General features: G+C 40.1%; 1 protein-coding gene across 3 annotated transcripts in view; it reads left to right on the top strand.

Annotated features, from left to right (window-relative positions):
- The window catches only part of ADAT2 (adenosine deaminase tRNA specific 2), a 17,411-nt gene extending 3,978 nt beyond the window's left edge, over positions 1 to 13,433 (top strand). Inside the window, exons 3-7 of one of the 3 annotated variants that reach the window (XM_065057256.1) lie at positions 4,010 to 4,160; positions 4,720 to 4,826; positions 6,436 to 6,508; positions 6,623 to 6,703; positions 12,354 to 13,433. In XM_065057256.1, the coding sequence (XP_064913328.1) occupies positions 4,010 to 4,160; positions 4,720 to 4,826; positions 6,436 to 6,508; positions 6,623 to 6,663 (372 nt within the window). In that variant the 3' untranslated portion in view covers positions 6,664 to 6,703; positions 12,354 to 13,433. Of the gene's footprint in view, positions 1 to 4,009; positions 4,161 to 4,719; positions 4,950 to 6,435; positions 6,509 to 6,622 lie in introns of all 3 variants that reach the window. The other 2 variants (XR_010471407.1, XM_065057255.1) reach the window with 2 other exon arrangements.

Below are 13,433 nucleotides of genomic sequence, written 5' to 3'. Positions count from 1 at the left end.
TTGCATGTTCGATGTTTGGCAATTCTTCCTTCAGCCTTTGCTTTCTGACCTCCTAAATGTAATGTTATAATATATTGGCTTTTTTCACTCCCTGAAAACTTTATTCCCACTTTTATGAAGTTATCAGTTATACGGTTAGATCTGCAGTCTGTCCCTACAATTCTGCCCTTGCTCAGGAACCAGTTTGCCACTAGGCTTTGCATGAAATAAATTCCATTTCACCTTAAGTAACTCCCTGCATCTTCTGATCTAACTGACTCGAGTTGGGAGCAGGTAGTGTCTTCTTTGTACCTTCTTTCATTCTGTTCCTAAACTGCTCATTTTGGCAAAAAGATTTAACTGCAGAAAGCTCTCACATTTCTTCAGCCTGTCTCCTGTCACCATGCAGACTTTGTTTCTGCCCTGCACCTCCATAACTGAACACATTCATGTCAGAGATGCTGCCGCTCCCTCTATGGGAGTTATTTGCAAGATTATTCGTCATCATCACATTCTTCTGGAATATGTTGGTATTGGAAGAGGGTAGTTTATATACAGCTGTATTTAATTTTTTAGGAGCGCGGCTGCAGCATCAGCATGTCAGAATAGTTAGGCATGTCATTACTTTAATTCACTGGGCAATAGTGCAAGAACAGTCCATGTGAGACACTAGTTTTCAACAGCCTGGCAATACGTTCACAAGCTTGTGCCGGTACTGTGTTCCCTCTGGCATCTCCCACACTTGCTTGCTCACAGTTTTGCCTCAGACCAACCTGAAAATTTTCATCCTTATAGCATATGTGACCCTTCCCAACCTTTGCTTTGGGTTTTTTTTTCACATCTTTGTTCCTATTTGTGATGCAGTCATTTGCTTCCCACTAAAATGCTCTCTGTGATAGGTCCTTTGCTGATACATGCAGAATTCTTCCTCTGTGTTGTCTCCTGTTGGGTCAATTGTAGCACATCTTTGCCCAAATCATCATGCAAATACAGTACACAATAATTGAAGTATTGTTTACATTCTTAAATTGCTAATGAAGCTACAGGTTAATATAGAACTTAGAGCTTTGGCCCCCTTCACTCTCCCTTGTTAATTCTTGTCTGAAAGCAGGCTTTTCAGAGAAGTGATGATATCTTCATTTGCCTATAAAACATTTGCCACAGTTTGGGGCACTATTTTAAGGCTTTGTCAAGGCTTTTTTCCCACTGACATCAGCTTCAAATAATTTCTTCTTGGAACACCATTTGCTACTCTTCAATAATTCTCTTTTTACCTTGCTACTCTTACCTGCTTTTGTTTTCTTTGCTTTAAAATGTGAGGCTGCGCAAGTTAAAAAAAACGTAGGGGTTTATAGAAGCTTTTGAATTGAGTCAGTGATGCAAAGTGAAAGTTGTCTTTTTTGTATGTTATTTTACACATAGCAAATAAGTAAAAATACCACCTCATCATAGCTTAATACAATACAAAATCTTAAGACAGACCTAGAAAGTCAGTTTTTCCCCCATATCTTGTCTTTAAGAGGGACCTTTAGCAGATACTTAAGGAAAGAGCTTGAGAAACAAGAAGAGAATAGCATAACCCTTCCCCTTACATTTAATTTCCACTTCTAGAAGTGAATAGCGTAGGCACTTCCAGAGCCCAAGAATGCATCTGGACCATTGTTTCTGATAGCTGTCTGTGCACATATCCTCCATGAATTTGTCTAACCCTTTTTTGAACTCATTTACGTTTTTGGCTTCCATAGCATCCTGTGGCAATGAGTTCCACAATTTAATTATTTGCTTTGTGACAGAGTACTTCCTTTTGTTTGTTTTAAATCTGCTGCCTGATAATTTCATTGGATGCCTGCTTCTTATGAGAAACAATACATCACAATTTACTGTTTGCTTTTCTGCATTCTTCTTGATTTTTAGAAACCTCTACCATAGCCATCTTTACTTGGAAAACTAATGACTGTATCTAGCACGTTAAGAGCTGTAGTCTAGTTAGTCTTTGTATGCAGGCAGTTCTGTAACTTGGATAATCCTTTCTCACCCTGTGGTGGATTTGTCCTGGTGTTCCCATGTCTTCATGACCAAACCCATATGTATTACTTAAGATGTGGATGCATTGGGATCTAGTAATGTTCTGTATTAGGTGTAATCTCTTTTGAGTAGCTGTCTTCTATGACTGCAGAAGCTGGTATGACTTAGAGCAGCTTCATGGCTTTTCTAAACTTTTACTCTTATGATCAGCAGATGCCTAAAAGCTACTTGATGTACTTAGTATAAAGCAGTGTCATAGGTTAGAGGCATGTTTTCCTCCAGTAAGGAAGGCTTCTTGCTTACATGCTTTCAATTTCTGCTTAGGAGTCGAAAAAACAATTTGGTATTCATGTCTCTTCTGATCCAAGGGGCACAAAACTATCTTAGTTCAGATTGCAAGTGCACTCATGGAATAAATTTCTTCATTGTGTCTGCTTACCATGGTTTGGTTTGTGTCTCAGAGATGGCAAACTGTATTCCTCTCAGATGAAGCTATAGTGAAGTGATGCACTTGGGGACCATACTGAACGCACACTGGCTGCTGCCTGGAATATACCGTCCTTGGGACTAAACTGGAGCTAGGCCAGTGTGAACTCCCCTGAATTGGTGTTGAGTCCTCAGCATTGTTTTGCTCTACAAATACACTCCTCTGGCACTGCACTATTTACTAATGTAGGCATCAGCAATGTAGATCTGTGCAGGAGTTTTACAATATTTTTAAACAGTATTAAACTTACCACTAACTTATTTATTCATGAGTCCTTTGCCACATGGAGCATCTCACAGGTTTCACCACAGATCTTCACAGTGCTAAACATTAACCCAAGTTTGTCTCTTGAGAGGAAGCTCTCTGAGGTCACACAAAGATATATGTAGCAGAGGTAGAAGTATAATTTGGATTGATGAAGTCTTAGTCTAATGCCCATCTCAAAACCATCCTTTTTTCAGAATAAATTAAAAAGAAGGAAAGTACTAACAGCCTTAATTCAAATTAGCATGAGGCTTTGTAACTGTAGATAGAGTCCTTTTATAACTAGTAATTTGTGTTATTTTTTGCTGTGACGTTTGACTGACAAAACACACCGCTGCAGACATTTCAGAGCGGGACTGGCACATTCTTCTGTTCAGGCTTTTGTGCCATACCTATTGCTGTGACCTCTGAGATATTAATCGTTCCGTCAACTTGGATTAAAAAAAAAAAAGAAATCAATATTCTTCTGTCTTTTTGTAATCAGGCATATGCTGCAATCCCTGCCTATTAGTTGAGGGACTTACTGTACATGTATGTATTCCCAGGCACCGTTAAACCTGATGCAGACCGAAAATACTGTGTCTACACTGCAGGCCAAGCGGTTCCAGACATGTACTGAAATTATTGTGTATTCACAGCATGTTTATTCTGTGCAGGCACAGTGACATTGACAGAGGGAGAAAAAGGTACCAGGCAGGAGCAGCTGCTTAGTATTTCCAGAGAGAGTAACCCAGCGTGCATTCTTGCTCTTGGAAGCACAGTGGGCTAGATCAGTTGTTCTAGTGGGCTGTTGTGTGTCCCTTAACTCTCAAGTAGAGACTTCATGTCTTGTCTTACTATGCTGGTGTGACAGAGAACTTCTGAGCAGCGTCCTCTGCCTGGGGACAGGTAGAAGAAAAAACTGTTTTGCGCTTGTGGATCTTGTCTGTGCCACATGTGAGACTGAGGTTGAATATGCTCTTTCGTGGGCTGGGTATTTATTCTGCTCTGGGCTGTCTGAAATTTCGCCTGCAACTTGAACCAGCAAAGAAGTGTACTAAAAAGAGACTCCTCTAGAAAGCATTACGTTACTTCCTTAACGGGAGTGAAAATAATTCCATTATTAATAAATCAGATGTTGGGCAAATTGTGCCTTTGACTTGAAAGAGTGATTTTATGACACTGCATTTTATTTCATTTTTAGCCATATAAGTGAGAAGCTTAAATCTCTAAATCACTGCAAACTTTAAGAAAATGTTTATTTTTATCTCCTAGGCTACTCGACATGCAGAAATGGTCGCAATCGATCGAGTCCTTGACTGGTGCAAGCAACACAACAGGGATTATACAGAAGTGTTTCCACAGACAGTATTGTATGTAACTGTAGAGCCTTGTATCATGTGTGCAGCTGCTGTGCGCTTGATGAGTATCCTTTCGTGCTTATTCATGCTGGGAAACCAGATGTTGAAATGTTACTCTTTTGGCAGTAAGACCGCAGAGGAGGGCTTGACACTGTCAGGCAAAGCCAAGAGGGGTAACACGTTAAGGTTTGAGAGCCTGCACCCACCTCCATTTACTGCATGGACTCAAGAATGAAAGAGAAATGGTGCAGTTATGACAAAGAACAATTTCCCTTGGGGATGTAAAAATACATTTTAGAGATATCGGTTCTTATGTAAAATGATCTAATCTCAGTCAACTGTTCAGTTTTGAATGTTGTAACAATTGGTAGACCAGGGCTTTGTATGCTTCTGCTTTGGGATTCAGGCTTCTCTTTTTTGAGGAAGGCTGAATGTGCATCTTCAGCAATACACCTTACACTACTCAGAAGTAACTTCGATTTTATGAGAGAGGAATTGTAGTGCAAACTAATTTAGTTTGAAAAGCACAAGCACGTTTTAGTGAAATTTAATGACTACTTAAATCAGACTGTTTTACTTCCTGCTTGCTTTTCACTTTAACTTAATACCTTAACTGATTCACATAAATTCCACGGGTCGTATATGGCTGTCGAAATGAGCGATTTGGAGGCTGTGGCTCAGTTTTGAGCATCTCATCTGATGACATGGTAGACACAGGAGAACCATTTGAAGTAAGCTATAAAATGATTTCCTTTGTTTTTCAACTAGGACGCTGTGCCTCGCTTTGTTACCATGCTTCAAGAACGTTATGCATCCGTTTAAGAGAACTCAGATGAAAGATGATCAGAAATCAAGTAAACTTAAATTTTTTACATTATTTTCTGTTAAAGTCAAGTCCTTCGATTAAAGGAAATGGAGGAAAAGCCTGGTGACAGTCTTAAAATAGCTAAAAGGATGCATCATGGAGGAAAGGAGATAAATATTACAAGTATGTAATCAATGAAGATCAAGCAACAGCAACTTACTAAGTTACTGGTTTTAGCTGAGACACTGGAAATATTTGTATTTTTTCTCTCAGTCTGTCTGCACACGAGGTAAAATGCATCAGCTTATATCTGCTTCATGTAATTCAAATCCCGAAATAAATATGGACTGCAAAAGTAACAGTGGAGATTTAGTTAAGATACTGGGAAACTTTCTGAACAGTAAGGATACTGAAGGACTGGAACAGTGTCTGGGGAGAATGAGGCATCTTTGTTATTTAAGAAAGGCTAGACAAGCATTCAGAGAAGGTACAGTATACATAAATCTAGAAATTTTACAGCATTATACTAGTATACCTATACATACATATAGAGTGTAGTTATAGTATTATGTTTATTACATTATATGCATTTGTAGATGATCCTGCCTTTATACAAAGATACTGACTAGGGTTCCAGGAGTTCTTTTCCATTCTTAACATTTATGGTGTAATGAATGTAAAAAACAAGTAATCTATTTCAGCATTGTAAATAAGCACTGAAGGCTCAAGGCTTGGAAAGAATTTCAGTCAGGATGTTGATATTGTTTGTCAGTCCAATGTAAACATATTAAGCATCTTTCTGTCAGGGTGTTTGTGAGACTAACATCTGAATTAATTAATATAATCATTACTGGAAGAGTGTTGATTTGCTAATATTGACACACAGTATTTAATTCTTCTGTGTGTTCAGAAGAAAGAAGGGAGAAGATCCTTGCTACTACAAATCCTTTGTTTCTGTAGGCAACTGCAGTGGGATGTATAGGTGTAATTTGTTATTTTCTAGTGTGGGTGGAGATTCATTTAGTGTTAGTGACATTTAAACACTTTATCATTAATGTTCATACCCTGGAAAAATATTTTGGAAGGACCAACAAGGCCTGAGAGGTGACTGTTAGGAATAAAGAATAGGTGTGTGGATATATGTTTTCTGGTAGGAATCTTATCTACAAATACATAAGTGTATGTCTCTTACATTTCCAAGTGCTTGAAGAATAATGAAGTTGGAAACACATTAATAAGAAAGGAATTGGAGATTGCATTAAAATTTTATGTAAGTTACTAAGAAAATTCGTTCTGCCTAACTTTAAGTTATTAGGGAAATTATTTACTCAGCCTCAACATACTATTTTTGAAACATATTAGGTGTTCAGCTTGAAAAGGAGTTTTTTTGACGCCCAAATAGTTACAGGTACAGGTTAAATTAGTGGAATAGACAGTACAGTTGTTTACAACTATTCTGCACTTAAGGCATTATTGTGAAGCAGAGAATATGTTATTCTCAGATTCACTCATGAACATCATTCTCATTTGAACAGTGTGTTTCTGGCTATCGTGCCAAAGAGGCAGTGGAAATGTTAAAAGCTTTCTACAGACAAGAAAATCCCAACGGTAGGTTTCACATTAATGGATCCATTTTGATCCCAACCTCATGCAAAAGAATGCTGGCACTGGTATTACTGTATTTCCCTTCTAATGTTTTTTCTCCCTTTTTCTTTTTGGCAGCACCAAAATCAAAAGTACGGAAGAAGGACCATCGTAATTAGCCCTATAGTGTTGGGAGACAAACTTAACAAAAAATGATAGGTGAAGGTTTCTTTAGCATCCTTCTTTTTTAAAATGTACAGTCCAGTTAAACTGTCTTCATGTTCTGTAGAGAGTTTTTACTAATAGGACACTTACTACCTGTTCCTGCGTTTCTGTGTATGTGATTTCTTGTTATCATACATGACCAAGCAGAAGAATAAGGGGCTCTTTTTAGAAAAAGGAAAATTTATGATTCAAGTTCAGTTGTTTACAGACAGATGGATCCATTAAAATGATGCCATTCTGTCCATCACATTCTAAATATTTTCTTCTGTCTGTGGAGAAGCATCTTGCTTTTCAATGGTAGCTGTTTGCCTAGGCAAATCCAAGTAAAGGTCTTGGAAGGTTACATTTGTAACACCTTCACACTCCTTGTGTGTATATTTAATCAAAAGGCACATAAGGAATTGTACAGTCCTTGAAGATTTGAGATAAAACCATTTTAATGGATCTTCATTATTTTTTACACCCCCTTTAGCATAAGCCAAATTTTAAAACCTAACTTCTGAAAGTCACGTACCTGTGTAGACAGGTATGTTTGCAGAATCACGTCTCAGTTTGTGTATGCTATTCCTAATAAGCATAAGCAAGTATCAGTTGGCTGCACAGCATCTTCATACCCAGTTGTGAAGAAGCTCTCCACAACTTCTGCTCCTCTTGTGAATATTAGCATAAGAAATGCTTTATCATTAAGAATCCATTAGGAAGTTGAAGTTGTTGGTGGCTACTAAATTATAACAACTGAGAGGGGTAGATACATGTGAAAACCAAGCAACGAAATCAGTAACAGTATGAAGAAAATATCCTTGAGATGTTTATTTTCTTGTAGCGTTGCTTGGCTTTGTTATTTCCATGCACTGTGCTTGCCCATGCAGTAATTTATAATCCAGAAGAGGGCCTTACAGTTCCACTAATGAATTAGGAATACAAGTACAGTTCAGTCTGTATTATATACCTCTTAGTGGATACTCATCTTAAGCATGAAACTGTTTGCCGTTTATTCAGCTGATGCTCAGAAATTTGAGAAATTACTTAACTTTTTTTATGTAAAAGAGGGGTTAGAATTTTATGACTATAAAAACTGAATATGATTGAATCTTTTAGATGATTCAAATAAATACTTTACAAAGTGTTTTTAAACATTTTTTAAAAGAGCATTACTTTGTCACCATTGCTTCTAATAGCTTAGAATTTGTATTGTGTGTGTTTACTTATTGTTTACAAATTAATGTGAGAAAGAAGCATTTTTACCGTAATAGCTGTTTTCAGAGTTTAGAAATAGTATTCCTTCCACTGATGCCTGTGACCTGTCCTATTCTCCTGACTGTTGCGGCACTCTTGAGTCTTTTCCTTCCCATAAGCAAGAGCAGTTGTGACCCTGTTCGTAGATGTCATCAGCTTTGGAACCATGAGGGCTCCTGAACCAGACAGCTAAGCTGGAAAAGCTGTTTAAGAAAAGACTGTTTCTAATGATGGCGATGGCTTTATTGGCAAGGAATGGTCAGACCTGTGGTTGTGGCATTTGGCTGGTGATACAAAATAGCTATTTGTCTGTGCAGATCCATACATTCAGTTCTCAACTGGACCATAATTTTCTTATACCTTGAAGAAGTCACTGAAGTCCAAATTAAAGGAAGGCATCGGATTTCTGGCTTGTCACTGACATCAGTGACTGTAGGAATTGCAGCCTATGGATTGTTTTGGACCAGGACATGAATCTCTCTGCACCTCTTCTTCTGCGGAGTGACTAAGAATGTTTTCCTTCTCCACTACCTTCTTTCAAAGAAGAATATTGTCTGCATTTGGATAATGTGACTGTAGGAGCTGTGTAAATAAGTAGGAAGATTACTGATAGTAGGATAGCACAGAACACTAAAAGCTGTGTCTAATTCTGCAATCCTTAAAAATGGAACAGAAATATTTTATAATAGTAGCCAGTGGTAACCTGTCACTTAGAAAACAGTTTAAGTCTCAGTCAAAGCCAAAGGAATCTGAAGAGGGTGACAGAAATTTTTAAATTTCTCGTAAGAGCGACCAAGGGTAATAATGTGCATCTTAGAAAAGGAGCATAAAAGAGGAATAGCATAGCAAGCTAAAAACTATTGTTAGGTTATAAAAGGTATTTTTTACTATTTAGTGTAATGTGTGAGCAAAAAAAGTCTAATATTAAGATGAATGGCGGGGGGTAAGTATAATAATTAGCTTGGGGAACAAATGGCTAAAGGATTACAATGAAAGCAAAAATGTAGTCCATTCTTAAAATCCTTTTACTAATGTAAGAACAAATGCAGATACCCAAGGTGTCTTTATAAAAGAAAGATATTAACTCATGTTTGAAGACAAGCCGCTCATCAGAGCCATGGCGTGACATCCCCAGAACTGGTAGGCGGGTGGCTGCATCCTCTCCCTGCCGCCCCGCGCAGGGCTGTCCTCCTTTCCTGCAACCCGCCAGCAGCAGAGCCTGGTCCTCCTGGCTTCCTCAGAGATGTCCTGGGGTCACTGTCCCTATCTGATGTGCTGCACCTCTTCCTAACCACAAACTGGAGTGCTCCAGAAGAACTTACAGAGGTCCGGGGCAGAAGGCTCCAGGTTCAGGCTCAGAGAAACCTCTCCATGGCTGAGCTCAACACAGGGCCTGGTAGAAGGCAGGAGGCAGCCAGGACAGTTAGAGCCCAGTGAGCTGAGCGGTTTCAGTGTTCCAGATCAGAAAATTAAATTAACAGGAAAGAAAATTGGAGACTACAGAAAGAAGAATGTGAGAAAAAGAACTGAGCTGTTCTTGGAATACTTATTCAATGAGAAGGAGACAATTGCTCATGACTGTGGAAGCACAGGCTTGGTTTGTAGCTGTTGCAACCAAATAAAATCCTGTAGCAAACCATGCCAGAGGCACCCCGGGAAGGAAGAGCCTGATGGGTTGCACAGCCTGGAAGAAGCGTTGCTCTCTGCGTGCTGGGGATCTGGGTCTCAGGCCTTGGCTCTAGCCATAAAAGTGTCAAGAGCAACAATTTTAATTGTTGCTGCCACCTGGAAAAACTCAGACCAGCAGCTTATAAATGATGCTATTCGTTTTCACAGTGCTTTTACTCATTTTTATCTATTTGTGTCTATGTTGCCACAAAGCAGGCCTCAACAGCAGAAGTAAATATATTCAACTGGTTTATTTAAAGAGTTTAAATGCTCACCTCACCATTTTTCCCTTGCTGCTTGATAAATAAATCTGTAGGCTTCAGCATTACATTTACCTTGAACTGTGTTTTTGCCAGTTCATCACAGGCAAACCTGATTTTATTTCAGCCTTTGGTTTGCTTGTCAATAGTCTAACATCAAAATATATTGAATAAGCTAGGAGGGCAAGGAAGCAAAACAACACGGCTTTGTCTCTGCTAAACTAATTACCATTGACAATTCAAGGCTATAATAAATATGTCTTGTGACTTGCACAAGAGGAGAACCTGAATTTAAATTATAGCTTTGGGTTTTGAAATGCTCACTGATCCATTCCATTCTCATTAAGAGTGCCTTCCGCTCTGCGAAATTAAGTGATATCTTTACATGACAGTTTAATTTAATTAATTTATTTTTCAATATGTACATGTATTGAGTTTCTCCATTAAGCTTTTGAAATGTCTGTGGGTCCTATACATTAACGTAAATGCGCCATGGCCCATAATTACCTTTGGCAGGCTTAGGGCACTGATAAAAAGATTATATTTTTTTAAAAAACTAAAGCCTTCAAACTTCCCCAGTGCTTGGCAGGAAATCTGTTTCTGTGTTTTATTTGGAGCAAGGCTGGGGAGCCTGCAGCCAACAGCTCCAGTGTAGGCAGTAACTGTTGTATTTTAGAAGAAAATACGTTTGAGGCTAGATGAGAGAAGGGGAGAGGAAGACAATTAGTGTGAGAGTACTAGAAGCAGCTGTTTGTTTTGCCTTGTGGCTGCCAGTATATACTCTTATCATTGAAGTGCATCTAGATACAGGGTATTTTCTATGAAATTACTTTGCAAAATATGGATCTTTGTCTTTTTAAGGGGCTGCCCCAAAGTGGGTTTGTCTTCCTTTTTCACAATAGCTCTGTGCTAACCAAGAATGCTGGATTCTCCCCTTGCCTCCTCCTTCCTCCTTTCTAAAAATGAACTTTTCAGGAAAATAAGGAATTCAGAGAAGTTTGAAGGAGAGCAGATGGCCAGCAGCAATCCAATAGGATGTAAAAGTTCAGTTAGGTAGTCACTTGGCAGGCAAGTACAAGGGAGCCCATGATGTTTCCATAGTGATGTTTTCACATAGCGCCTTTCCTTTGTCTTTTAAAAAAAACAAAAAGGAGAGGATAAAATAAAATGCTCTGTAGACCTGAACATTTAGCATGGTGTAATTAACTCTGCCCTCCCCAGGGCCAGTGACTTGGGCTGAAGAGCGATGCACTGACCGCAGCTGTGGTCGCACTTGCCAGCCTCTGCTACCGCGGCATTTGTGGGGCTGCCCATGTTGCTGGATAAAGCAGGGACAGCTTCCGAAATTGAGAAGTGACTCAGGCTGTAGTGCTCTTGGAGAGGAAATTGCCTGGCCGCTGATTTTTGTGGTGTCAGGATTTCACATTTACATATGGGGGAAGGTTCGTCGTGGCACTTCTTTAACCTTTGGAGCTTTCTCTGTGAGGCAGGGTAATAAAAATTGACATTCTCCTTGACTTGGGTTCCTACTTTCTCTTTTGAAGTCTGAGAGGTAACCATTACAGTCACATTAATTTGCGAGGATATAAACAAGTGCCTTTATCTGTGCAGCCGTATTGTGCAAGAGAAACAAGGTTTGTAGGGAGAGGCAGCATTTTTTATTGAGCCAAATGATACAGGTGGAAAAAACAGACAAGCTTTTCAACAATCAGCTGTAGAGACACTGAGTTCAAAAGCTCACCAGCTTTTTCCACACATCTAGTGGAAGTAAAATGAAAATATTTAAGTACATGTTTTTATATACTACGTCCCTGTAAATCTTGCTTTTCTTGAAAAAATTTGACAAATTTGAGCAGGAAAAGAGGTTGTAGAGGAGACTGGACTCGTGGTAAACTCTGTTCCTTACTCCCCAACAGACCTCTGCTGCGTCTGCACAGATCTCAGCCTGTGTGCCAGCACTTTGTGGGGACCCAATGCAATTTTCCCTTCCCAAAAGCCTCCCAGCAAGGTGCTGGATGCAGCAGCTCAGTTACTGAGCCCCTCACCTTCAAGCAGGAAGACTCCTGAGGAGAAGGAGCTTCCTAGCAGGAGTGCTGTGGGATAGAGGGAGAGTAGCACACGTTACCTGTGGTTTACAGATCACAGCATCAACTCTCTCAATGCCAGTGGTACAAGCAAATGAAGTCAGTTTAGCCTGGGAACAAAACTACCTGGCTGCTCTCCTGGCCCCACCATACACTCAGAGCTCCCTGGCAAGAAAACCCTCTGCTTGTGTAGTGGCTAGCCTGTTATTACTAAACCTGACCCTGGAGACAGCAAATACTTGATTTTTTAAATGAAATTAATTGTCTTAACCTTTCCAACTTCTTTCCAGTCATGCTGTGCAGTATTTGTACTGGCAGCACCAGCCTGAATGAATAATTCAAAACTATACCTGCTTAGTGCACTTTTTTAATAGTTAACTGTGTTCATCCTGTCAGGATGCTCAAGCTGCCCGTGACAACGGGAAGAACTGGAAGCTCTCAGGCATGGTCGCAACAGAACCTTGATTACTTACAACGTAGGGCGCTTCAGTAGTGTTTCCACTGCAGGGAAGAGCTGGCAACATCAGTGTGGGCAGCTGCAGCTCAAGGAGGTTCAACATGTGGATTTACAGAGTTGTGGCAGTGCAGAGGGAAGTGACGGATTGGCGTTGTGATGGGTTGGCGCTGGGCCAAGTGAGGGGGCTCAGACTTGTCCCTTTCCCATCTTCACCTTAACCCTGTGACGTGGCTGTTTCCTCAGTGCTCACCCACTTCAGTGTGTTGTACTGAAACGTTTATTCATTAGTTCCTGGAAGTCTTACTCAAGGTAGGGCAGGCCTTTAATCCTCCGTTACACGCTCCGGCACAACTACAGAGTTCTCCTGTTTGGAGCCACCTGCCTGCTCCCTTCAGATTTCAGACCAGCACCGGGCAGCGCTACTCAGCAGCAGTCAGCACTTAACCTGCGCACCGAGGCTGTAATTACCAACCTAACTCCAAGATAACTTTGTGCCTGGTCCTGTGCTGAGCTCAACCTGGCTGTACCAAGGAATCTGCCTCCCTGCCAATTTCATCCATGATTTTTTCATTTTGCACTCTTTTCTCTCCTGCTGCCCCGCAAAGCAGCGAGGAGCTGTGCCACGGAGCTGCAGTGGTGAGGAGCCTCTGCCCTCCTGCCTTTCTGCCGCTCCAGCTAGAAAAACGCCAGCTATGGAGAAGGAATAACCCACGAGGAGCCTAATGAAACAGCAATCTGGCATTAAGATGTGCATATAGTTGCCATTTGTTAAATTGACAGATGACATTTGGAACATGCAGCCCCTATTCATTTTCTAAAGCTAAGTACTTTCTTGAAATAAAGTCTTTGCCATTAGTCTTAAAGCCAATTTCCAGCCCAGACAGGGCCAGCTGTGCTTTTACACATTTTCTGGGCACAAGGTCAGATTCCTAGCAGCTGTTAAGATTATTTTTTAAATTTGTTTTTGCAACGAACTGGACAATTAATGAACAATAAACTATTACCTGCCTTCCAGATTA

Source organism: Columba livia, chromosome 3 (assembly GCF_036013475.1).
Source record: "Columba livia isolate bColLiv1 breed racing homer chromosome 3, bColLiv1.pat.W.v2, whole genome shotgun sequence".
In the NCBI taxonomy this organism is placed as follows: domain Eukaryota; kingdom Metazoa; phylum Chordata; class Aves; order Columbiformes; family Columbidae; genus Columba; species Columba livia.
The sequence above is the reverse complement of the archived record's forward strand: the minus strand, read 5'-3'. Positions and strand labels throughout refer to the sequence as shown.